General features: G+C 41.5%; 2 protein-coding genes and 1 pseudogene across 2 annotated transcripts; 2 read left to right on the top strand and 1 right to left on the bottom strand.

The window, feature by feature from the left end:
- The first annotated feature begins 303 nt into the window (after positions 1-303).
- LOC126607043 (laccase-7-like) lies at positions 304-2967 on the top strand. Its single transcript, XM_050274470.1, has 6 exons — positions 304-466; positions 719-870; positions 963-1207; positions 1320-1448; positions 1549-2502; positions 2602-2967. The coding sequence occupies exons 1-6, from the start codon at positions 377-379 to the stop codon at positions 2730-2732; spliced, it is 1701 nt and encodes a 566-aa protein (XP_050130427.1). The 5' UTR covers positions 304-376; the 3' UTR covers positions 2733-2967.
- A 6004-nt stretch (positions 2968-8971) lies between these two features.
- On the bottom strand, positions 8972-10937 carry LOC126607042 (uncharacterized). The gene has a single exon (XM_050274469.1). The coding sequence runs from the start codon at positions 10826-10828 to the stop codon at positions 8972-8974; it is 1857 nt and encodes a 618-aa protein (XP_050130426.1). The 5' UTR covers positions 10829-10937.
- A 132-nt stretch (positions 10938-11069) lies between these two features.
- On the top strand, positions 11070-14573 carry LOC126609093 (peptide-N4-(N-acetyl-beta-glucosaminyl)asparagine amidase A-like; annotated as a pseudogene).
- Positions 14574-27387: the final 12814 nt, after the last annotated feature.

Here is a 27387-nt window from a genome sequence, read left to right on the forward strand (position 1 = left end):
AAGAATTGAAATTGACCCCAAAACTAAGGTATGAAAGTATAATTTACCCTTGTTCATATCTTTATGCTAGCATTCTCTGATGAGTCACTGACTTAATCAAACTGTTACTGGATATATTAATATATACCAAAGTCATTTTATATGCCTGCATGTTCAAAATTTCAAAGTCCTTATCAAAATAAATGCGAATTTGTTTGCTAATTCGTCACGCACTTGGGTAAAAAATGGGTTAGCAAATACCTTCCAAATGCCTATATAAACATAGCATCTATAGACCGCTGAGATATCAGAAGAGTAATATGATATCTCCATAACAATAGCCGATTCTCAGACTTCTCTTTTCCCCTTGATATAGCTCTTTTAATTTGTTCCCCATATGGCACGGTTAGCCTTTGTGCTAGCTTGTGCTCTAGCTCTATTAGCTTCCTCAGTAGCCTCTGGTGCAATTGTTGAGCACTCGTTCAGTGTAAGTCTTGCCTCAATTTTGGTTATGCTCGTTAATGTTTCTAGAATGGCTAAAAGCGCATTATAGCGTTTAAAAATACATCTGATTCAATTTAACAAAAATAATATAAGAACTTTTGGGTCATTGAAGAGGTTTTCAGAGATAATTTCGAACGAATCCTTTGGGAGTCTTATTTTCTCATGAATATTTCCTCACCAAATGTTTGAATGTTTCCTTTGAATAATCATGACACTTTTTTTTCATTGTTTTCAGGTGAACAACATGACTGTTACCCGACTATGCCAGAATCAATCGATTACTGTAGTGAATGAGAGTTATCCTGGACCAACCATATATGCACGAGATGGAGACACAATTATCATCCATGTTTTAAATCAGTCGCCCTATAACATTACTATTCACTGGTAACACAAATTATCCAAAACCATTTAACAACCCCCAAAGGGAATGTTGAGTTATGTTTTGTTCACGTTGTATGGTTTCTTTCTTAATGCAGGCATGGAGTCTTTCAGCTTTTGAGTGCATGGGCAGATGGGCCAGCATACATAACTCAATGTCCTATACCCTCCGGACAAAGTTATACTTACAAATTTAATATCACAGGACAAGAAGGCACCCTTTGGTGGCATGCCCACATTTCGTGGCTTCGCGCAACTGTCCATGGAGCGCTTATAATACACCCGAAAACCGGTCGATCCTTCCCCTTCCCCAAGCCCGCCAAAGAAGTTCCCATCATATTAGGTCATTAATGATTAAACTACACCATTCAACTTGTTTAACGTTAATCTTAATACGTACTTCAAATAGTAAATTTGATGACTAATTATATATTGACTGTTTGATGGAATTGCAGGAGATTGGTACAGTGGCAATGTGGTCGACATTGAGCAAGAAGGCCTATCCAAAGGAATAGCTCCTAACCTTTCAAATGCTTACACCATCAATGGACTTCCCGGCGATCTCTACGATTGCTCCCAAAATCGTACGTAACCATGCATGCATGCATACTCATAAATTTATTAATTTAGTTTATATGTTATTTTTACATGGTGAATATTAACAAATTGACATCAAATTATCAGAAACATATCAACTCAGTGTGGTGAGAGGAAAGACCTACCTGCTACGCCTAATCAACGCTGCACTCAATACCCAACTTTTCTTCAAGATAGCCAACCACAGCATGACAGTTGTTGCCATTGATGCCTCCTACACAACTCCTTATGTCACAGACGTGGTGGTTACTGGACCCGGTCAGACCACTGACGTTCTCGTCAAATTCAATCAACTTAATGGATCTTATTACATGGCCGCCACTCCCTACGCTAGCGCTGACGATACTGTCGGCTTTGATAACTCAACAACCAAAGGCATCATCGTCTACAAGGGCTACACGTCATCAACCCCCATTATGCCCCCTATGCCCAACCCTCACGACACGCCGTTGGCCAACAAGTTCTACACCAATCTCACCAGCCTCTCTAATGGGCCACACTGGGTCCCGGTCCCACGCAAAGTGGACGAGCACATGTTCGTGACAGTCGGCGTTAACTTGGCGATGTGTCCTGAAAATGCCACGTGTCAGGGCTTATTCAATAACCGATTGTCCGCAAGCATGAACAACGAGTCATTCATGGTCCCGACCAATACGTCCATGCTGGAAGCACATTTTAACAATGTGAGCGGGGTTTACACCAGAGATTTTCCTAGCAAGCCTCCGGTCAAGTTTGACTACACGGACACGAACCTTAGCCTCGACCTATCCCTGATATTTGCGCCAAAATCAACCGAGGTCAAGACGCTAAAGTTCAATTCGACAGTACAGTTGGTGTTTCAGAACATAGCGTTTTTGGCCATCGAGAACCACCCGATGCATCTCCATGGCTTCAGTTTCCATGTATTGGCACAAGGGTTTGGAAATTACGATCCGATTAATGACCCCAAAAAATTTAACTTCGTTAATCCGCAAGTACGCAACACAATTGGTGTGCCAGTCGGAGGATGGGCTGTGATCAGGTTTCGAGCAAATAATCCTGGTTGGTTTTCTTAATCATCTCATTAATTAAGTTTCTTTGTATCTTCAATATGTTATAAATAATTAAGTTTTGATTATTTGTTTTAAATTATTGTTTCAGGTATCTGGTACGTGCATTGTCATTTGGACGTTCATCTGCCTTGGGGGCTGGCCATGGCTTTTGAGGTTGAAAATGGAGGGACGCCAGAATCTACTTTACCTCCACCACCACTTGATCTGCCCAAATGTTAGAAGTTGTTTGGAAGACACCTCAAAATATTGTTTCACTTTGTATTCTTGAAATTATATTACCGAGGTCAATTTCATTCGTTTTGTTACAAGTGAATAACCTTTGTAATAAACCTTGTGACAAAATGTATTGTATAATAGGAAAATTAATGAAAATGGTTTGAAAACTTTGAGTTATAATGATAAGGACAAAATAAAGGGTAAAGTGAATAGTACCAGAATTGACTTTTTAGTGTAAAAATATGGTTTTTTGTAAAGTGAACAGTACCGTGTGCTTTTCGTTAAAGTTGCCTTGTGCAAGTTGGTCATCATTGTTTGACTAAAATCAAAATAAATTATAAAATATTAATAATTGAGGTGCATGTTAGGATACAATAATGTTATTCTTATCATATTTTTATACCACATTTATATACCAACTTATGTGACATCTGATATAAACAACCACAACAACAACAACAACAACAAAGCCTTTTCCCACTAAGTGGGGTCGGCTATATGAATCATAGAACGCCATTGCGCTCGGTTTTGTGTCATGTCCTCCGTTAGATCCAAGTACTCAAGTCTTTTCTTAGGGTCTCTTCCAAAGTTTTCCTAGGTCTTCCTCTACCCCTTCGGCCCTGAACCTCTTTCCCGTAGTCACATTTTCGAACCGGAGCGTCAGTAGGCCTTCTTTGCACATGTCCAAACCACCGGAACCGATTTTCTCTCATCTTTCCTTCAATTTTGGCTACTCCTACTTTACCTCGGATATCCTCATTCCCAATCTTATCCTTTCTCGTGTGCCCACACATCCCACGAAGCATCCTCATCTCCGCTACACCCATTTTATGTACGTGTTGATGCTTCACCGCCCAACATTATGTGCCATACAACATCGATGGCCTTATTGCCGTCCTATAAAATTTTCCCTTGAGCTTCAGTGGCCTACGACGGTCACACAACACGCCGGATGCACTCTTACACTTCATCCATCCAGCTTGTATTCTATGGTTGAGATCTCCATCTAATTCTCCGTTCTCTTGCAAGATAGATCCTAGGTAGCGAAAACGGTCACTTTTTGTGATCTTCGCTAGATTGCTCCGGTCATTAGTGTGGATAAGTATATAAATGGATAGAGATAGGAAAGCAAACACAAGATGTACATGGTTCACCCAGATTGGCTACGTCCACGGAATAGAGGAGTTCTCATTAATTGTGAAGGGTTTACACAAGTACATAGGTTCAAACTCTCCTTTAGTGAATACAAGTGAATGATTTAGTACAAATGACATTAGGAAATATTGTGGGAGAATGATCTCGTAACCATGAAACTTCTAAGTACCGGAGTATGGTATCGTCTTGACTTGCCTTATATGTCTCATAGGTAGATGTGGCATCTTCTCTGGAAGTACTCTTCCTCTATCCAGGGGTGGTATCTTTAACTGGTGGAGATGCACAAGGTAATGTATCAATTTCACTTGAAGCTTACTTGTAGTTTCAGGCTTGGTCAAGCGTGATACAAACCATGTAGTAAGAGTCCCCCAAGTCACCGAGCTAGGGGATCTGCTAAAAGAGGTGACAGACAAGGTAAGCAATCAGAGCTCCGGCTGATTGTTCACATTCTCCCTATCTTGCAGGCAGCATGAAGGATAAAGAGAAGAAAAATGAGAAGAAATGATATGGGATACTTTTGCTTTTGAATAAGTAACTTTCCACAGGCTTATTCTTGAACTGGGCTGGAGGGTTTTCTGGTTTCCTCCAGAGTATAAGGCCGACTGAAGAATTTGAGGGTCAAAACAAGTCCATCAAATATAGAGTACGTTCGACCCTGCTGATATGGGATACTTTTGCTTTTGACAGAGTAGTGGATGTATCGGCACGTGTGCTGTTACGCTTGTCTCCACATGCTTCCTTGTATCCTTCTCACTTGCCCTATCTGTTCATCAGGCAGATACGGTATCTTCCCTGGAAGCATAAAATGTTGAAGATGAGTACTCGAGAGCAATGCCAGGTAAGTAATCAGGTAAGGGGTTCCAGGCAGTCAGTTCCTGGCTGGAAGCTTGATTCCAAGTGCTGACTGATTGCTCTCTTTCTCTTTGTCTTGCAGGTAAGAACAAGGCCAAAGGAAAAGACAGGGAAAAAGCATGATATGGGATACTCTTGCTTTTAACCCTGATGATATGAGATATTCTTGCTCTAGTATAGCTTGTTTACAGAGGTATTATCAGGGGAAAGAAAGCTGAATATTTCGAAATGCTTCGTTGGGAGTGCCTTCTCAGATAAGAGGAAGGGTTGAGCATTTTTGCAGGTCTGCCTGTCCGTTAGGGATGGAGGTCGACATATATAGGAATCTCCCTAACATCAAGTAATAATGATATTCCTTTACCCTGTTTAGTCATAGCACGGTAGTGGGAGCTGCCAGCTTCACATGTTTTAACTCTGTCAGAGCACTTTGAAAAGCTAATGTTGCGTGTGCAGATTACAGACAAGCTTTATCCAAGGAGATCCAGCTCTTGAAGTTGGGAAAGTGGTGCCTCTTCGGTTTTCGAACAAGCAATCCTGTCGGGGATCTGGCTCTCGAGATTCGGAGAACGATGCCTCTTCGATTTTTGAGAGAGCAATCCTGCTGGGGGTCTGGCTCTCGAGATTCGGAGAGCGGTGTCTCTTCGATTTTGAAAATGTAATCATGTTGGGAGTCTGGCTCTCGAGATTTGGAGGGCGGTGCCTCTTCGATTTTGGAGCGAGCAATCTTGTTGAGAGTGTTTTCTCGAATGTGAGTAAAGGTTGGGCATGTTTGCTAGTCTACCTTGCCACGAAGCACAGAGGTTGACACACAGGGACTTTCCATTTATCCAGCAGTGGTACTGTTCCTTTACCCTCTCTTCGATTTTTGAGAAAGTAATCATGTTGGGAGTCTGGCTCTCGAGATTCGGAGGGCGGTGCCTCTTCGATTTTGGAGCAAGCAATCTTGTTGAGAGTGTTTTCTCGAATGTGAGTAAAGGTTGGGCATGTTTGCTAGTCTACCTTGCCACGAAGCACAGAGGTTGACACACAGGGACTTTCCATTTATCCAGCAGTGGTACTGTTCCTTTACCCTCTCTTCGATTTTTGAGAAAGTAATCATGTTGGGAGTCTGGCTCTCGAGATTCGGAGGGCGGTGCCTCTTCGATTTTGGAGCAAGCAATCTTGTTGGGAGTGTTTTCTCAAATGTGAGTAAAGGTTAGGCATGTTTGCTAGTCTACCTTGCCACGAAGCACAGAGGTTGACACACCGGGACTTTCCAATTATCCAGCAGTGGTACTGTTCCTTTACCCTTGTGGGTAATAATATGATAGCTAGACCTTTAAAATTTATGTGTCTAAACTTTGTTAGTTTTGTTTCTTTGCTATTCTTTTACCCTTCTTGGTCAGAGCGATGTAGTGGGAGCTGCAAGCTTCACGTGTCTCAACTTTGTCAGAGAACTTTGGCAAAATTATCTGTGGTACCCATGAGCTACTGTTGCGTGTGGGAAGTGGGTGATTAAACAGTACGATTCATGTGCTTTCTACTTCACCAGAAATCTTCGACAGAATGCCCATAATTTTCGCAAAGCTGAGTGTGCGTGTGACGGGTGCTGACAAGGCTGGAAAAGTAGGTGCCTCTTCGATTTCTGAGATCGGCCCTCGTGGTCTCTGAGCAGCCCAGCTTTTGAGAAAGCAAGCCTCTTCGATTTCTGAGATCGGCTTTCGTGGTCTTTGAGCAGCCCAGCTTTTGAGAAAGCAAACTCTTCTTCGATTTCTGAGATCGACCCTTGTGGTCTCTGAGCAGCCCAGCTTTTGAGAAAGCAAACGTCTCTTCGATTTTTGAGCAGGCGCCTCTTCGATTTCTGAAGCTTCGTCGAGTGCAGATTTTTATAAGGGCTGACATTAAGTTCCAAAGCATACTTGAATCTCCACCAGTAGAAGCTCCATTCTTGCACTTCTAAGATCTTGATTTGCCCGACCTCTTCTCTCTTCAACACCTTTGAAAATGTCTGGCCCCTCCGACCGTCGTTTTGACTTGAACCTTGTTGAAGAGGCAGCCCTGCCTTCTCCAGACAACATATGGCGCCCATCCTTCGTCTCCCCTACTAGTCCTCTTACCGTTGGGGATTCCATGATGAAGAATGATATGACCGCTGCGGTAGTGGCCAGGAACCTTCTCACTCCCAAAGATAACAGACTACTTTCCAAACGGTCTGATGAGTTGGCTGTTAAGGATTCTCTGGCTCTCAGTGTTCAGTGTGCAGGTTATGTGTCTAATATGGCCCAACGCCTATTTGCTCGAACCCGCCAAGTTAAATCATTGGCGGCTGAAGTGATGAGTCTCAAAACAGGAGATTAGAGGGCTCAAGCATGAGAATAAACAGTTGCACCGGCTCGCATATGACTATGCTACAAACATGAAGAGGAAGCTTGACCAGATGAAGGAATCTGATGGTCAAGTTTTACTTGATCATCAGAGATTTGTGGGTTTGTTCCAAATGCATTTATTGTCGTCGTTTTCTGGGGCTGTACCGCGTAATGAAGCTCCAAATGATCAACCTCTGATGCCTCCTTCTTCTAGGGTTCTGTCCAGTACTGAGGATCCGAATGATCCCCCTCCAGTGCCTTCTCTTTCTGGGGCTCTACCGACTGTTGAGACTTCTCCTAAGCAACCTTTGTGAAGGCTCCCTCTTGTTTGTTTATTTTGACTCATGTATATGTACATATTTGTAACTTATCGGGGATATCAATAAATAAGCTTTCCTTCATTTCAACGTATTGTGTTAAATACACCAAAGCCTTCTTCGCTAAGTTCTTTGAATTTTCTTTTGTTGAAGCTTGTATGTTGAAGCTTGTATGTTGAAGCTTTGTGAGTGGAGCATGTAGGTTGAAGTAGTGTTCCCTTAATTTCCCGAGTGAGGAAAACTTCTCGGTTGGAGACTTGGAAAATCCAAGTCACTAAGTGGGATCGGCTATATGAATCTTAGAACGCCATTGTGTTCTGTCATGTGTCATGTCCTCTGTTAGATCTAAGTTCTCTAAGTCTTTTCTTAGAGTCTCTTCCAAAGTTTTCCTAGGTCTTCCTCTACCCCTTTGGCCCTGAACCTCTGTCCCATAATCGCATCTTCTAATCGGAGCGTCAGTAAGCCTTCTTTGCACATGTCCAAACCACCGTAACCGATTTTCTCTCATCTTTCCTTCAATTTTGGCTACTCCTACTTTACCCCGGATATCCTCATTCCTAATCTTATCCTTTCTCGTGTGCCCACACATCCAACGAAGCATCCTCATCTCCGCTACACCCATTTTGTGTACGTGTTGATGCTTCACCGCCCAACATTCTGTGCCATACAGAATCGCCGGCCTTATTGCCGTCCTATAAAATTTTCCCTTGAGCTTCAGTGGCATACGGCGGTCACACAACACGCCGGATGCACTCTTCCACTTCATCCATCCAGCTTGTATTCTATGGTTGAGATCTCCATCTAATTCTCCATTCTTTTGCAAGATAGATCCTAGGTAACGAAAACGGTCGCTCTTTGGTATTTCTTGATCTCCGATCCTCACCCCTAACTCGTTTTGGCATCCATTTGCACTGAACTTGCACTCCATTTATTCTGTCTTTGATCGGCTTAGGCGAAGACCTTTAGATTCCAACACTTCTCTCCAAAGGTTAAGCTTTGCATTTACCCCTTCCTGAGTTTCATCTATCAACACTATATCGTCTGCGAAAAGCATACACCAAGGAATATCATCTTGAATATGTCCTGTTAACTCATCCATTACCAACGCAAAAAGGTAAGGACTTAAGGATGAGCCTTGATGTAATCCTACAGTTATGGGAAAGCTTTCGGTTTGTCCTTCATGAGTTCTTACGGCAGTCTTTGCTCCTTCATACATATCCTGTATAGCTTGGATATATGCTACTCGTACTCCTTTCTTCTCTAAAATCCTCCAAAGAATGTCTTTTGGGACCCTATCATATGCTTTTTCCAAATCTATAAAGACCATGTGTAAATCCTTTTTCCCATCTCTATATCTTTCCATCAATCTTCGTAAGAGATAGATTGCCTCCATGGTTGAGCGCCCTGGCATGAACCCGAATTGGTTGTCCGAAACCCGTGTCTCTTGCCTCAATCTATGCTCAATGACTCTCTCCCAGAGCTTCATTGTATGACTCATTAGCTTAATACCCCTATAGTTCATGCAATTTTGTACATCGCCCTTATTCTTGTAGATAGGCACCAAAGTGCTCGTTCACCACTCATTTGGCATCTTCTTCGTTTTCAAAATCCTATTGAAAAGGTCAGTGAGCCATGTTATACCTGTCTCTCCCAAAACTTTCCACACTTCGATTGGTATATCGTCTGGGCCTACTGCTTTTCTATGCTTCATCTTCTTCAAAGCTACAACCACTTCTTCCTTCCGGATTCTACGATAAAAAGAGTAGTTTCTACACTCTTCTGAGTTACTCAACTCCCCTAAAAAAGCACTCATTTCATGTCTTTCATTGAAAAGATTATGAAAATAACCTTTCCATCTGTCTTTAACCGCGTTCTCTGTAGCAAGAACCTTTCCATCCTCATCCTTGATGCACCTCACTTGGTTTAGGTCTCTTGTCTTCTTTTCCCTTGCTCTAGCTAGTTTATAGATATCCAACTCTCCTTCTTTGGTATCTAGTCGCTTATACATATCGTCATAAGCTGCTAACTTAGCTTCTCTCACAGCTTTCTTCGCCTCTTGCTTCGCTTTTCTATACCTTTCACCATTTTCATCGGTCCTATCCTTGTATAAAGCTTTACAACATTCCTTCTTAGCCTTCACCTTTGTTTGTACCTCCTTATTCCACCACCAAGATTCCTTTTGGTGTGGGGCAAAGCCCTTGGACTCTCCTAATACCTCTTTTGCTACTTTTCGGATACAACTAGCCATGGAATCCCACATTTGGTTAGCTTCCCCCTCTCTATCCCACACACACTGGGTGATTACTTTCTCTTTGAAAATGGCTTGTTTTTCTTCTTTTAAATTCCACCATCTAGTCCTTGGGCACTTCCAAATCTTGTTCTTTTTTCTCACTCTTTTGATATGTACATCCATCACCAACAAGCGATGTTGATTATCCACGCTCTCTCCTGGTATAACTTTGCAATCCTTACAAGTTATACGATCCCCTTTCCTCATTAGAAGAAAATTTATTTGTGTTTTTGACGACCCACTCTTGTAGGTGATCACATGTTCTTCTGTCTTCTTAAAGAATGTGTTGGTTAAGAAGAGATCATATGCCATTGCAAAATCCAAGATAGCTTTCCCATCCTCGTTTCTCTCCCCAAAACCATGGCCACCATGAAAACCTCCATAGTTGCCTGTCTCCCTGCCCACGTGTCCATTTAAATCTCCTCCTATAAATAACTTCTCCGTCTGAGCAATTCCTTGCACCAAGTCTCCAAGGTCTTCCCAAAATTTCTCCTTCGAACTCGTATCCAACCCTACTTGAGGTGCGTACGCACTAATCACATTGATAAGTTCTTGTCCTATTACAATCTTGATTGCCATGATTCTATCTCCTACCCTCTTGACATCTACAACATCTTGTGTCAAGGTCTTGTCCACGATGATGCCAACACCGTTTCTCGTTCTATTTGTGCCCGAATACCATAGTTTAAACCCTGAGTTTTCTAGATCCTTTGCCTTACGACCAACCCACTTAGTTTCTTGTAGGCACATAATATTTATCCTTCTCCTCACCATAACTTCCACTACTTCCATAGATTTTCCCGTTAAGGTTCCTATATTCCACGTTCCTAAACGCATTTTGCTCTCTTGAACTCTACCCTTCTGTCCTAGCTTCTTCACCCTCCCCCGTCTAATAGGATCAAAGTACTTCTTTTGTGTGTCCCGTGTAAAGTTGATAGGAGCATATGCTCCCAAACAACTTTGAGTGGAGTCGTTCGAAAAAAAGTTTCTATAGCCCCCTTGCTCATTTAACACTGCATCCGGGTGCCGATGGAGATACAGCGACCCTTGCTCACTTATCACTGTGCTCGGGCCACACAGCGCGCCACTTACGGGTGACGCCCTAACTTTAGCGCGATTTCGTTCTGGATTCATTTTCATAAGGATTCGACGTAATCATGGAGTGCCGGCTGTCGACTACCTGACGCCCTCCCCCTCCTCCTTTATCCGGGCTTGGGACCGGCAATGTAAGATAAACTTACACAGGCGGAGTTTCTGATATAAACAACCACATCATTTAAATTAATTAGAATTCTATTTAAATTAAAAACCATTTAATAAACCCATAATAAAAAAAAAGGTTGAAATTAAATGGTGATTATGGCATACAAAAAGTCTTTTCCTTCCTTCCCCTTTCAATCCTGCTTCTTCTCCCATTTCTTCTTCCACGCCAGTTCTTTTACGCCTTTTTTTCACCCCAGTTTTTTTCACGTTAGCATGTACTACCAATGATCGGATTTTCGGGGTTTGGCTCGGCGAGGTTAAGCTTCTCAAAAGCTGCACCGCTGAGCCAACACAGAATGGGATTGTTTGGAGTGTCAAGAAAGACATCACAAGGTACTGTTCTTTGCTTCAGAACAATCAAATTATCTTGGGAATTTGGTAGATAAAACATACATAGGGATTTACCATGTGAATATTAGCATCCATTTTTACCCTGCTGAGAAGAATTTGAATTATAACTATGAGCAAAATTTGGGAAATTTGGATTCTAGGTACCATTATTGGGCGGATTTGATCTTGCCCATTTCGAGAAATCTGCCTTTGAATGATGGGATGTGGTTTGAAATCCAGAATTCAATCGATACACAGTTGAAGGAATTTAAGATTCCACAAAACGCTTATAGGGCTGTGTTGGAGGTATATGTTTCATTTCATGAGAATGATGAGTTTTGGTATTCAAGTGCTCCGAATGAGTACATTGCTGTAAACAATCTTAGAGGTATGCCTGGAAACGGGCCTTTTAGGGAGGTTGGGGTGAGTTTAGATGGTAAGGTTGTTGGTGCAATCTGTCCTTTTACTGTGATTTTCACTGGAGGGTTCAATCCCCTCATATGGAGTTCAATTACTGCGATTGGCTCGTACAATCTCCATTCCTATGATATTGAAATCACGCCCTTTTTAGGGAAGGTATTGGATGGGAAGAGCCACAAGTTTGGTTTTAGTGTCACAAATGCATTGAATGTTTGGTTTGTTGATGCGAATTTGCATCTTTGGTTGGACAAGCAGAGCACAAAAACTGAAGGAGAGCTTTCAGAGCATAGTAGCTTGCCCTTTGTTGTTTCATTGGTTTTGGATTTCAAGGGTTTAAATGGCACATTTTTGACAAGGGGCGGCAGGTATGTGTCATCGACTGGATGGGTAAAGTCCTCCTATGGGAATATCACAATTGATGCAATTTCAAGACCTCCATTACAGTAATACAATGGTCATGAACAATGATGGCAATACGCAAATAGTGAATCAGACAATCCATTTCAACAATACAGTTCATATCAAGCCGCCATCCTCCATTATCCACTCAATGTCATCATACAAAAAATTTCCTCTTTACTTGTACATTGACTTCTTGGAACAAGCAAAAGAAACATATAAGTACGTTACAAATGTCGAATTGGGATTTCTGTTATGCATAGTATATGTCGACCGTCTGCCTTGGCTTAGGTGGTAACTAGAAAATGTGAATGCGCTTCGCTACTGGAATTAAATGTGTTAGTTGCAACATAACAAAGCTTCAATCCAATACTTCTGAATATTTCGACTAATTGATCGAAAAGAAAACATAACAAATATGGCTGCAAATGTGTTAACTCTTGTAATTATGCCATCTGTTTACTGAAGAATTGTTGAGCTCCTGAGGATACTACATTACCATTTGTAGAATCCTAAAGACACGAATATGAATTGCAAAGCACAATGTAAAGGACTCCGCTTTCTATACAACATAAATTAGAAGAGTAACATGTCTGCATACTGGCTGCTGTTACAAAATATTTGAAATGCATTGAAATCTATGTTTAGAAGAAATATGATCTAAATCCACAAAAACTCAAACTGCATAAAGAAATTGCTTTCATTTTTGCTTCCATTGCTTAGTTGAGCTTCTGGTCATCATTTCCTCTTGAAGTAGAGCTATGCATATTGTACATATTATAACCTCCATTCCAGTATGTGTATTGTTGACCCTAAACAAAGAGGAAAAAAAACCATAAGAACTATAGATATAGCATTATACTATGTGATGTAAATAAATATTTAATTAATAACAACAAAAAAATTATATGCAACCTCTCAATGTTTACCTGGACATAATTTCCATGCATAATAGGAAAACTTATATTTCCAATCTCAGACTCTTTGTACAATGGGTTTGGATGACCACCTTGACTGAGTCCTAATAACAAAGCCATGTTTTCCTATAATAGGTAATATTTGTTCAATAGTTAACACAAAAGCAATTCAAATCTATCAATAAGACAAATGCACAACTTACATTAGTATGGGGGAAAATAGGATCTTGGTTGGCAGGCATGCAAATTTGAACTTCTTGTGTAAGATGAGAATGTTAAATCCCAAAGAATAAAAGTAATTACAATTACAAAGAGTATAGTAATTATAATGACAATGATTATTAACTAAGAAAAAAGATAAAAAAAAGATCAATATATTTATCGCATACCTTCACAATTACTCTCTTGTGTTGCAATTATGTTATCACTTCTACAAGGAGGTGGACCATCAATCAATATGACATATTGCATCACTTTCTAAGGATTTCTACAAAAGTTGCAAGTGAAACATGTTATGATTTATCAACTTAGTAGTTATATACAACAAATATGTTTGTTAACTATGTTCCTTCCTCATCTATATTCATCTTCAGGTGATGGACAGGTTATACAACTTCACCTTCGAGTGATGGACAAGTTATTCAGCTTCACCTTCGAGTGATAGACAGGTACTACCTTCGGGCGACTATGATACTCCTAGTTGAGTACAGCACGGATATGATTTACAGATATTTCATGAATGTTTTACTTGGCATGCTAGGGTTTTTCATAAAACCTATATGTCGTATTATATATATATATATATATGTGTGTGTGTGTGTGTGTGTGTGTGTGTATGTTTTCAAAACAGGGGGTTAGTATGTTCTTAAATAAAGTGGTTTTCATACTATTAGTATTAATATAAATTATGGTCCACTTACCTTTTCTAGTTTTGCACCCTTCAGGAGTTAGGATCAAGGCACATGATCCCGACGTCAGGGCATTTCGGCTTAGTTATCCTTGAGTCTTCTCAGTATAGGTATCATTTCCTTGTTCATATCTTTTCTTAGTAATCCTTCCATATTATTCTTAGTAGTTATATGCTCTAAACATGATTCTGCATCGGTTTATATCTTTCTAATTACATATTTTATCGGTATACATGTTTTTAATGGCTTCATCATCCTCGAGTGTCGGCCAGCACGTGCCTACCGTGGTATTTTGGGATATCGGGGTTGGAGCGTATCAGTTGTTGGTATTTAGGGATATAGGGGTTGGAGCATGTCACTAACCCTTGTGTGGCATCTATTCACATCCTTCCTCCATCTCCAAATGATGTACTTATCTGGCATAAAGTCAATGTCATGATGAACTAAAACATAAAGTGCGTGTCTACATAATATGCCTCTAAACTCAAACTTGCAACAATTGCAATTAACTTCAATTTCATGCTCATTAAACCGGACCTTGAAAATGACAGTCTTCTTTTTGTTCTCCTTGATCAGAATACACTCAGCTATTTTGTACTCCAAAATTGCATTATCAATTTCAATTGAAACCTGTCACAATACATTATACTTGTCAATTCCTTTTGGAACTCCTTGAATTTTGAAATCGTGTAAACAGCTTAAACTTTCTTTTCCATGTCATAATGTGTTGCACAACGAACATTTGAAGAGAAAGAATCAAAATCTGCATCTAAGAATCAGAATCTACAGATGCCTCTTTTAGCACCTTACTCCTTAATGCATTCTCAAATTGCTCCACAAATTGTTGTAAAGTAGCCTTGGAGTTCACGTGGCCATCAAAAAATGCATTCATGCTCTCACGCCTTTGTATAGTTGACATTCCAGCCCAAAATTTATTTTTCACATACACAGGCACCCAATGATGTCTCTCTGCATACAAGCTTCTTAACATTTATGTGCTTGCTTTTTAAACTTATATTTTCCAATCATCTCAGCCCAACGTTCTTTAAAATCTTCAGAAGTCATTAAATCATAAACAATGTTATCTAACGAAGAGCTCATGGACTCATATTCCTTATAACTTTTAAGCTTTTCAAGAACCTTTTTCATTATATGCCACAAGCACAATGGATGTCTAGTATTAGGAAAAACAACTTCAATCGCTTTTTTCATAGCTTTGTCTTGATCTATAATTATTCCACTTGGAGCATAACCAGACATACAAGCAAGCCAGGTCTTAAACAACCAAATAAAGGAGTTGATATCTAGCCTTGAAATCAATCCACATCCCAATAAAATTGATTGCTCGTGATGATTAACCCCACAAATGGAGCAAATGGCATATCGTACTTATTAGTCAAGTACATTGTGCCAAATGTTACAACATCACCGAATTCTTCATATGCTGCCCTACTCCTTGTATCTGCCCAAAATACATTTCTTAAATGACCATTTGTGTCTAAATCAATTGCTTAAAGAAATTTGCATTCTGAGCTTGCATGCTTACAAAGTAGTTTTGAACTGCAGTGGCATCCCCTTCTCCAAGTCGTAAGCGCCTTACCTTTTCAATATAATTTCTACAATCTTTTTCTATACACTTCATGCTCTCATGCCCCCCAACTTCAACCACCATTGAATTATAACTTTTGTTGACCCTTATTCTGGCTTTATTAATCACTTCAAGCTTCTTTTTTACAGAAGAACTAACTTCCCAAAAACACTTCCAATAACGAGTTTTTGTTGGACTCAGCCCATGATTATGATCAAGCTTTACGAAATTCACTTGCCACTTCTTGCCCAAGTATAAACCTGCCCTTAGTTAAGTCTTGCAATCATTCTTTATACTTGGATATGGCTTAAGAGGATTACTTGAAGTACTTTTTGATGTACCTAATCGAGCGCAACACATAGTAATATACCTCAATTTTCCATCATCTCCCTTCGTTGATGATCTCTTTATCACTAGAAATCCTGATTGTCTCCCATATGTTTTGTAATATGTAGCCACTTGATCTGCATTGTCAAAGATCATTCCAACTTGAGGCTCTTAGACCTTTTCTTCCACATTCATTGTGTTCGATCCATGTTAGTCCCATTATTTTCCACTGCATGAACCCCATTGCCTTATGCTTCAATGGCATCAGAAATTGCTTCAATTGCATCATCTCCTCCAATACTTTCATTAAAAGTTTCTATTGTATGAACCCCATCGTTTTCTGTTTCATTACAAGAACTCACTTCAACTACATCATCTTCTTTAGTAAATTCATTAGAAGAACTCCCATGTTCCTAAAACATAAAACATAATTATACAAGTTTATATATTACACCACACTATCAATGTGAATACACTAGCCATATGTGCAAGTCTCTTAATTATAGTGTATGCACTGCAATGGCTGAAAAAACAAACCCACAACAAAAAATCTTTTATCCCTAGCTAACACGAGGTAATGTATAATGTTGATCACAATAATATAACTATATGTAATACTATTTCTTTCATCTTTGTTGTAAAGGTTCGGTTTTCAAGTGATAAGAAAGCCTAATTTGAAAGTGATCAGAAAGCCTAATCTAAAAGTGATAAAATGTCTCTTTATTTGTTTGCCATTAAGGCTTCGTTTGGCAGCTCGGACTGTACTGACTATTTCAGTCGGATAGGATAATCTGTCATCGGACTGTACTGACTAAATTAGTCGGGCGTTTGGTGTAGTATCGTATTAATAACCGTATTATTTATAATGTGTTTGGTACTGTACTGGATAAGAGATTGGATTATATTATTTTTACTAAAAAAATTTGATGACTAATGAAAAAAAAAAAATCACAACAACCGAATGCATCAAAATAAAAAATAAAATAAAAATATCTTGTTTGTGATTTTGAACTTTGATAGTATTTTCTATTTTCTATTTGTCCTTTATTTAAACCAAATTTTAACAAATAAAAATATAAAATCTCCCCAGATCTTCTCCACCGCATAGCCCCCAGACACCAGACACCCTCACTCCCTTCTCCAGTTCTCCTTACCAGTTCAAGCAAATCTTCCCCCTCTATACAGAAGAAGCGGATTGTCGGTGCTGGCATCAATGGCCAGTGAGAACGGCAGTTACCTATAGCAAACTGCAGATTATCAACACTTCCCAAATTTAACGTACTGGAGATTCCCAGTGAGAACGACATTTACCTGAAGTAATGATATGAACTGGAGATTCCCAATGACTATATGATATACCTGATTTCCCAAATTTAATCCATAATTTGATTTTCAATTTATCGAGAGGTTGCATTAGATTGTCGATATTGTTGAACGGTGTTGTAGCGATGTTGGGCAGTAGGTGAATGCAGGCAATTCTTGTGCTCCGACGACGTGGGTTTCAGTCAGATCTAGTTCAAATCCAGGATCGATGGCACGTGAACCCGTGCGGGTCCCGCGACGAGGAACTGAAGAGGAGGGAGAGAGGCAGAGAAGAAGAAAGGAGAAAGGGAAGAAGAAAGGAGGAGGAAGAAGAACCTGAGATTGACGACTGAGCGATTTGGTGAGTGGGTTTGAGGAGAGAGAGGAGAAGAAAGGAGAAGAAAGAAGAAGAACGATGGCAACGGAAGTGAGAAGAGAACGATGCGCCAGACCGATGGAGCGAGGACGCGGACCCGACTAAATAATACGGAGATTTCTGGAAGGATAAATAACCGGGCAGACACCGGATAAAAGATGTGGGCCTAGTTTAAGTAATACGGGTACTATTTAGTACATAGTTGCACCAAACACCCGGATCCGTATTACTTGTCCTATCCGATTCCTTATACGGGCTGCCAAACGAGGCCTAATAGAGTCTCTAATGTATTATTGAGGAACTAAGCCAATATTAGATACTAAGATAATAAGGTCTCTAATGTTTTAGACGTTTATTCTTCCCTGATCCATCTTGACATTAATAAAGAACATAATAAACAATAATCAAACCACAAAACGTATTCTGATCCATCTTGAGAGTTTTGCTGCATTGATCGCTTCGCTTCGAACTTCCAGTACTACTTCACCTCCATTGGAAGAAAGCTTCTCCGACATAATTACTTCCCCGCCTTTCAAAAGCTTTTCTCTCTCTATGGTCTTCATTGAAACCCTACCACATCAAACATCACAAAAATCTTACATTAAACCCCAACTAAACAAAACACCAAAATCTGAATGGCATTCAAAAATGCGAATTTTTCATATCCTTTTGGTAGATAAATCCCAAGTTCCCTCTTTTCTTTCAGGATTAATCAAATCTTTATTTTCCTAATTAAATATTGAAGATTTATATCGATGGCTTTCTAACAACACCATAATAAACTAGTTCTGATCAAACTCTACAACATTAAACATCACAAAAAACTTTCACTAAACCCCCAAATAAAGAAATGATGGTACACCAGAAACAAAATTTGCTTTAAAAATTCTGACTTTTCAAATTTAGGCAGATATATCCAATCTCCATCGTTTTAACCAAAGATTGAAACTTTACAACAATTAATCTACTTCCGTTAATGTAACTGGAAAAGAAGTTACCTTGGCGCCAAAAATATCAAATCAAACAGTACAAAGTGTCTAAAACAGTAAGAAATACTATTCTTATTCACCTAATTATGTAAATAATCGTACTCACCACACCAAAGCTATTCACAGAGCAGAGACAGCACCCCACCAAGGAAAACAATGGAAGATCATTCCAGCAAGTTCTTTGATTCAGTAGTGGAAGAAGAAAGGGGAGAAGAAGCAGGATTCAACGGGAAGGAAATAGAAGACTCCTCGTATGCCACAATAACCATTTAATTCCATCTTTTTTTAATTATTGGTTTATTAAATGATTTTTAATTTAAATAGAATTCTGATTAATTTAAATGATGTGGTTGTCCACATCAAATGCCACATAAGATAGGATATAAATATAGTATAAAAATATGGTAAAAATAGCATTATTGTTGCAAAAATTGCCGCGTTGCTTTTAAATTACAAGACAAAATTAGCCTTCACGTGAAGAATCAATATTTTTCATATTTTTCTTACTCACCAAGGAAGCGGACCTCCCATTAATCCTATATAAAGAACTCACACTTGCAACATTTCAGTAAAAGTAATTAGAACTCCCAAAGAAATGAGAAAAATGAGCTCTTCAATTTGTAACTGTTTAGGCCCAAAATAATATTATTGGGCTGAGCTTAGGCTCTTCAATTTGTAATTGTTTAGGCCCAAAATAATATTATTGGGCTGAGCTTAGGCTTGTGCTCTACCCAGTGCTCTTCGAGAAGTATTATGAGTCGTCCAACCGTCATTAGCCGTCCAATCAGGTCGACCGAGTCCTATTGTGAGAGGGATTGATTTGGATAAGGGCGAAGAAATTGAATCCTAGTACAACAAGGGGTTTCGGTGTTGGAAGCATTGAGAGCACAGGAATGAATCTGATTCATTATAGGGCTTGGTTCATAAACCTATTGCAATTAGGATTGGCCGAATCCTAATCAGATTAGATTCGGGAGTTTTGGTCCGGATACATCTCTGGTTCGGCCAAGAGTAGGTTCGCTACTATAAATAAAGAGCCGCAGGCAACATTTGAGCCCCTCCAATTCAACACACAAAATGCCCTGCACAAACTCTCACTCTACTCGAAACCTCTCAACAACCTTGAGATTTTTATTTTCCTTTTTCGGCAACACATCTTCAGTTTGGATAAACAGCATTGTGAAGGCAACCGGTGAACATCTTCAGTTTGGATAAACAACATTGTAGCCGTAGAACCATTCGACCGCGGAGCACCTTCAGTTTGGATAAATAACACTGCTTCGAGACCGACTGGTTACCTATCCAAGTCTCAGTCAAGAAGGATTTTCAAGTCCTTATTGGCAGAGGTCATCTCATCAGCTCTCTTGGCAAAGTGAGGTGTTACCAGGTTAATACATTCGTTATCCTGAGAGTCGAATTTGATATTGAACTTCGCAGAACTAGCAGCCTTGTCTTCAGGCTCTAGAACCCGAAGGCCGAGACGTGTTCCTTTCTTGGCCGTAGTCGTAAGATTCAGAAGTCAGCAGCGTGCCAAACGCAACATCAACTCATTTTACTCACCGGCCAAGCTCGGCCGTCGAGTTGACGTAATTAGCTTTTTAATTGCTTGACTTGCGCGCCACGTAGACTTGGTAGTTTTTAGGGTCAACAATAACCCTAGCACCATTTGCATTCTGCTAATCTCTTTCTTGGTCATGACTCCTCATGCATTTGATCTCAATTCCATTTGCAAACAATCCATGAACATGAACGCGTCTTTCTGTTCTCTAATTCTAAGTTCGAATCCCCACGTGACCGAAGCACTTTTTCACAGTCTCGCCGGTGTCACCGTAGATTTAAATTCATAATTCCCAAAGAAAAAAGGTGAACTTTTCAGGCTCATCCTGTTTCGACCTCTCGGAAAAACCATTGATTTTCTTTGATCTTCAATGCGTTTTTTTTTGTGGGAAACAAACAGACCTGGCCTAGCGTAAACAGAGAAAATAAGGCCATCTCTAACCGAGGGCTGGCCAGAGGGCTCGTTTTAGCCCTCTGGCCCTCCAAGATTCTCCAAGATATTAATATTTTAATGAACAGTACAGGGCCATATTTGCCTCCATCTCCAACCGAGGGCCAGAGGGCCAGAGGGCTCGTTTTAGCCCTATCACAAAAAACCGTCTCCAACCGAGGGCCAAAGGGCCATAGGGCCAAACATAATTTATTATTTAAAAACTACAACTAAAATGTTGTTTAAGTTTCATGTTGTATAATTTTTATGTTGGTTAATTTTATTTAATGTTGTTTCATATTGTTTAATGTTGTTTCATGTTACTTAATTTATTTAATGTTGTATAATGGCTTAGGAAGTTATAGGAAAAAAATAGAATTTAAAAAAAATATGAAACAAATTTTGTGAAATAGAAGTGTAGACATTGAAATTTCGTTGAAATAAATGTTAGCCATCGCATTAAAATTACATTTGTAAACATTGAAATTTTAGTGAATTAAATGTTGACCATTGCATTAAAACTACAACCTTCACCCAAATTCACCTACAACATACACCCAAATTCACCTACAACAATCCATCCAAATTCACCTACAACCTCCACCCAAATTCACCTACTCAAATTCACCTACAACCTCCACCCAAATTCACCTACCCAAATTCACCTACAACATACACCCAAATTCACCTACAACAATCCATCCAAATTCACCTACAACCTCCACCCAAATTCACCTACAACAATCCACCAATTCACCTACAACATCCACCAAAACAAATGGATGGTGGTGGTTCATTCCCAAAGCCTATAAATAGGCTCCTCCATCAAAGAATCAAGGGAGGATTTTAGATACACTTTCTCTACTCCCAAATTGGAAGAGAAATCACACCACACCAAAGCCTTGAAGCCTCGAAACTCTGAAGCTCTCAAGCAAATCCCGAAGGATCAAGAAAGCCCTATCTGTTCTTCGTGAAATCCTCCTTCAAGATCAAGCTCCAACGCCCCTTGAAGAACTTCCACCCATTCAAGATCAAGCCCCGACGGCCCTTGAAGAAGGTGTTCATCATTCATCAACTGTTCGTCCAAGATCAAGCCTCGACGGCCCTTGGATCAACAACACTACATCTACACGTTTCAAAGATAGAATCAGAGGATAAATTTGTAGAAGAGATTGTAACCCCTAAATCATTAATACAAATATTATTTTGGACACGTGTTCTTGTCTCTTTCGTTTCAGGAATTTCCGTGTTTACAAATTTGGCACGCCCGGTGGGACAGTCTCTACCTCTCATCTCTATCTTTGAATCCGCAACAAGCACAAATGGCGTCAAGGAAGGCCCAAGTTGTTCTCGCTGCCAATGTAAGAAACAAGAGCGTCATCACGACAGGGGGCATCACTTCAGGCATCATAACTCGAAGTAAGGCAAAAGCTCTTTCCGCCGCCTCTTCCGCCCCTTCATCAACTCCGCCGAAGGCACAAGAGCACCCGAGGTTCGAACCGGTGATCACCCTGGCCTCGCTCAGGGCGCCAAGAGAGGAAAGCCAGAGGAAGTACTCTGAATCCTTACTTTCCGATGCCGACTCGAGCAGCGGCATAGCTATGCAAGTCATGGTTACCGGAACAACTTCAATTGAGGAGCAGCTGGCTCAGATGAACGAAGCAATCGCAAAGCTCACAAGGACTGTGGAGGAAAAAGACCTGCAAATCGCAGCACTTGTTAACCAACTAGATGCAAAGCCCGATGAGAAAGCCAGGCAAGGGGATAATCCGGTAAAGAAGGAAAACGACGAGGATGAGGAACCTCCAGTGGAGAACGTCGAAGAGACGCTGAAGCTAGACCAAGCGGCGACACTCATGGGGTCTCTCTCTATCCAGCAGCTGCAGGAGATGATCGCCAACACCATCAAGGCGCAGTATGAAGGAAGCTCACATGATTCCGTACTATACTCAAAGCCCTACTCCAAGAAGATTGACGCTTTGAAGATGCCAAAGGGCTATCAACCACCAAAGTTTATGCAGTTCGATGGAAAGGGGAACCCGAAGCAACATATCGCCCACTTCATTGAAACCTGCAGCAATGCTGGAACAGAGGGAGACTACCTCGTCAAGCAGTTCGTGCGCTCGCTGAAAAGCAACGCCTTTGACTGGTACACCGACCTCGAGCCCGAGTCTATCAGCAGTTGGGATCAGCTAGAAAAGGAATTCCTCAACCGTTTCTACAGCACGCGCCGCACCGTAAGCATGCTGGAGCTGACCAGTACGAAACAGTGGAAGGAGGAACCCGTCGTCGACTACATCAATAGATGGCGTTCATTAAGTCTGGATTGCAAAGATCGGCTCTCTGAAACCTCTGCCATTGAGATGTGTGTTCAAGGCATGCACTGGGGGTTACATTACATTCTCCAAGGCATAAAACCAAGAACGTTTGAGGAGCTGGCAACGCGCTCCCACGACATGGAGCTGAGTATCGCCAATCACGGAAAGAATGAGCCGATCACCCACTTCAAGAAGGATAAGGTGTTCGCCCCGAGTGTGGACAAGACCGGAAAAAAGCCTGCAAAGGAAACTTTTACTGTCAACACTACCCCCATCAAAACCCCATCCGCGCCTATCAAGACCACCTCTGCACCTATCAAGATTTCCTCCAAGACCAAGGCAAAGGAGACAAAAAGAAGTGAGCCTCCTCGCACCCAAGACAAGTATAAAAACACCTTGAGAGAGTTGGAGCAAAAGACGTACCCTTTTCCTGACTCAGACGTGGATGCAATGTTAGATGACTTGCTGGAAAAGAAGGTAATTGAGTTACCAGAGTGCAAGCGCCCTGAAGAAATGAATCGAACGAACGATCCTAGGTACTGCAAGTACCATCGTATCGTAAGCCATCATGTGGGCAAATGCTTCGTCCTCAAAGAACTCATTATGAAGCTAGCGCAACAAGGGAGAATCGAGCTAGACCTTGAGGACACAGCCGCAACACATACTACTACAGTGGCGTTCGGATCCTTCGATCCCGTGCCTCTCCAAACGACACCCAACCATTCCTATCAATGTGCAAGCTACACGGCGCCTTCTACACAACCATCGCCGGGGGCAAACGAACAAGATGCGTATACCGATGATGATGAAGGATGGACATTGGTGACCTACAAAAAAACAAAGAAACCAAAACCACAAGCCACAAGACCAAAGGTGGAACAAGTGAGAAAACACCGTCGCCGCAACAGTAGGAAGCCTAAAAGAAACGTAAAAGTCGATAAGCCAACGTATGCTGGGGAACCCGTGGAGCAAGAGCCACGCATTCCTGTCTCCTTGCGCGAGTACTTCCCGAATGACTTCTTCCAACAGTGCACCATCGCTGCATGCCATATGGTCGAAGTAGAAACGGAAGAACCTTCAAAAAGCAAAGATACCACCACTGAGGGAAAAAAAACTCTCACGCTCGAAGAAGGTCTGCCAACACACTTTAGCATTGAGGAAGCGCTACGATTACCAAAGAAGATGCGAATAGCATTAGCAGCGGCCTTGGAAAGTCCCAATGAACATGAAGTGCAAGAAAGCAAGAACGAAGACTTGAAGCTTCGGCCACATGAATGTGCCACATGTTGTGCCATAGAGGACGCAATCCATTTCACCGACGAAGACTTGCTGCTAGGATCCAAGCCTCACAACCGTCCTCTCTTCGTCTCTGGGTATGTAAAGGAGCACAAAGTCAACCGCATGCTTGTGGATGGTGGATCAGCCATAAACATCATGCCAAAGTCGACAATGATTACAATCGGCATCAAGGCGGATGAACTGTCCCTAAGTCGTCTACTAATCCAAGGTTTTAATCAAGGAGGACAAAGAGCGATGGGCATGATCCGAGTGGAGATGACTATTGGCGAACTCAAGTCGAGCACGATATTCCACGTGATTGATGCAAGAACTTCCTACGGCTTACTCTTAGGAAGGCCTTGGATCCATGCGAATGGAGTAGTACCGTCCACCCTTCACCAATGCTTAAAATTCTACCGAGAAGGAGTGAAGGTGATCTATGGCGACACCAAACCATTCACTGAAGCCGAATCACATTTCGCAGACGCCAAGTTCTACATGGATGAAGACATGGTGCCCGAAGCTCTTCCAAAAGAGATCAAATCCACGGGCAAAGCAACACCTAAAAAGCAGGAACGACAAGCCATGCCCAAGAAGCAAGAAGAAGAAGTTACGCCGTCTTCAAGCAAGAACGATAATGAGCCGGCTAAACGTGCAACAACAAATGAGAGTAAGACGCCCTCAAATGGACCAAACACACCCGTCTTCCGATACATCCCGATGTCGAGAAGAAAGAATGGTCAATCCCCGTTCGAAACTGGAGCAAACAAAGCCGATGCACAGAGGTATATGGATAATGTAAAGTTGCTCAAGACGAATGCAGTTTTACCTCTGACACAGCTAGGCGGCACTAAGGTCGCAAGACTACCACAAGGCTTCATAAAAGCTCTACCAAAGGGGGTGGAACCAAGCTTTCTCCCAACCCAGAGGACCGAAGAAGGTTTTGATCCAAACGCCTATAAACTCATGTCGAAAGCTGGCTACGACTTTGCTTCTTCTTCGAATCATGGAAAGAAGGTTTCAAACACCGTTAACAATAAAGAACGTGACCTCACCGAGACTCAAAGGAAGTTGAAGAAGCACGGTTACGGAGTTGATAACAACAAAGCTGGACTAGGCTTCACACCAAACGCACCCGTGAAGATTTCAAGCAAAGCGAAAAATGCTAGCACTCAACACATCAGCGTGAGTATTGAACAAGATCATGATGAGCCTAAATCCACCCCTTGGACGTCAGTCTTCGATAAGATGAATCGTTCAAAACCCAGAATGTCAGCATTTAACCGCATTGGTGGTCAAAACCGAACCTCCGTCTTCAAGAGACTTAACATGCTAGCATCCCAAAGCTCTGTTTTTGAAAGGTTGTCAAAACCTAAGAAGCAAAGCAACACGACTAGCTCTCTTCCTCGTCAGTCAGCTTTGGAAAGACTTGAAGACAACAAGAAGTTTTCTAGAAATAGGAAGACCACGTCAAAGGAAGAAAAGCTCGTCATGATAGCAGAAAAATGTGATATTCGAAGCTCAATTCCTTCAAGGATGAAGCGCCAAGCAATCTTGGAGGTGGACACAAATGGACCACTAAAAGTAAGAAGGCGCACCATCATCCACACTGGACAATCTTCATGCCGACCAGCCCAAGAGGACGACACCGAAGAGGAATTCCAAGATGTCTTCCACATCACGATCCAAGAAAGCGAAGAAGATGAGATCCCCGAAGAAGGTGTCACTGCTGCGCCACCACAACTGGAGGATGGGGGGCAATCCACAGTCGATGATCTCAAGGAACTCAACTTAGGCACAAAAGAGGAGCAGAGACCTATCTTCGTGAGTGCGTTGCTAAGTGCGGACGAGGTAGACGAGTATTACCAACTGTTATCAGAGTACAAAGACGTCTTTGCTTGGACTTACAAGGAAATGCCCGGCCTTGACCCTGTCATCGCTGTACATCATCTTGCAGTTAAGCCCGGAACGAGACCAATAAAGCAAACTCAAAGGCGCTATCGATCCGAGCTCATTCCACAAATTGAGGTAGAGATTGACAAGCTAATCGAAGCAGGCTTCATTCGAGATGTGCAATACCCTAAGTGGATCTCCAACATCGTCATCGTCCTTAAGAAATCTGGACAAATACGTGTTTGTGTAGACTTTCGGGACCTCAATGACGCTTGCCCGAAAGATGACTTTCCCTTGCCGATCATCGAAATCATGGTGGACGCGACCACTGGCCATGAGGCACTGTCATTTATGGACGGCTCTTCTGGATACAATCAAATTCGTATGGCTCTCGAAGATGAGGAACTAACAGCATTCCGCACTCCAAAAGGTATCTACTGCTACAAGGTGATGCCCTTTGGTCTAAAGAACGCTGGAGCCACATATCAGCGAGCAATGCAGAAAATCTTCAATGACATGCTACACAAAAACGTAGAATGTTATGTAGACGATGTGGTGGTCAAAACAAAGAAAAGATCAGATCACTTGAAGGATTTGCGAGTAGTGTTCGAAAGGCTGCGAAAATACAACCTCAAGATGAACCCGTTAAAATGTGCATTTGGCGTCACCTCAGGAAAGTTTCTCGGCTTCGTTGTCAAGCACCGTGGCATTGAAGTGGACCAATCAAAGATCAAGGCCATTCGAAACATGCCCGAGCCAAGAAACCTGCACGAGCTGAAAAGTCTACAAGGACGACTAGCCTTCATCAGACGCTTCATCTCCAACCTTGCAGGGCGTTGTCAACCGTTTAGTCGACTCATGAAAAAGGATGTCCCGTTCGTATGGGACGAAGCGTGCCACAACGCTTTTGAAAGCATAAAAAAATATTTATCAAGTCCACCTGTCCTGGGGGCGCCTGTGCCCGGGAAACCACTCATATTGTACATCGCCGCTCAGGAAAGTTCAGTGGGAGCACTCTTGGCACAGGAAAATGAATTCCAGAAAGAAGGAGCGCTTTACTACTTGAGTCGAACACTCACCGGCGCTGAGTTGAACTACTCCCCAATAGAAAAAATGTGCCTTGCCTTGGTGTTTGCCATCCAGAAGCTTAGACATTACATGCATGCTTACACCATCCACTTGGTTGCTAAAGCTGACCCGGTTAAATACGTCATGTCCAAGCCAGTTTTGACAGGGCGACTAGCTAAATGGGCGTTGATTCTCAATCAATACGAGATCATTTACGTCCCAGCTAAAGCCGTCAAGGGACAAGCATTAGCAGACTTCCTTGCCGATCATCCAATCCCAGCCGATTGGAAAATCTCAGACGACTTGCCTGACGAGGAGGTATTCTACATTGACATA

Source organism: Malus sylvestris, chromosome 16 (assembly GCF_916048215.2).
Source record: "Malus sylvestris chromosome 16, drMalSylv7.2, whole genome shotgun sequence".
Classification (NCBI taxonomy): domain Eukaryota; kingdom Viridiplantae; phylum Streptophyta; class Magnoliopsida; order Rosales; family Rosaceae; genus Malus; species Malus sylvestris.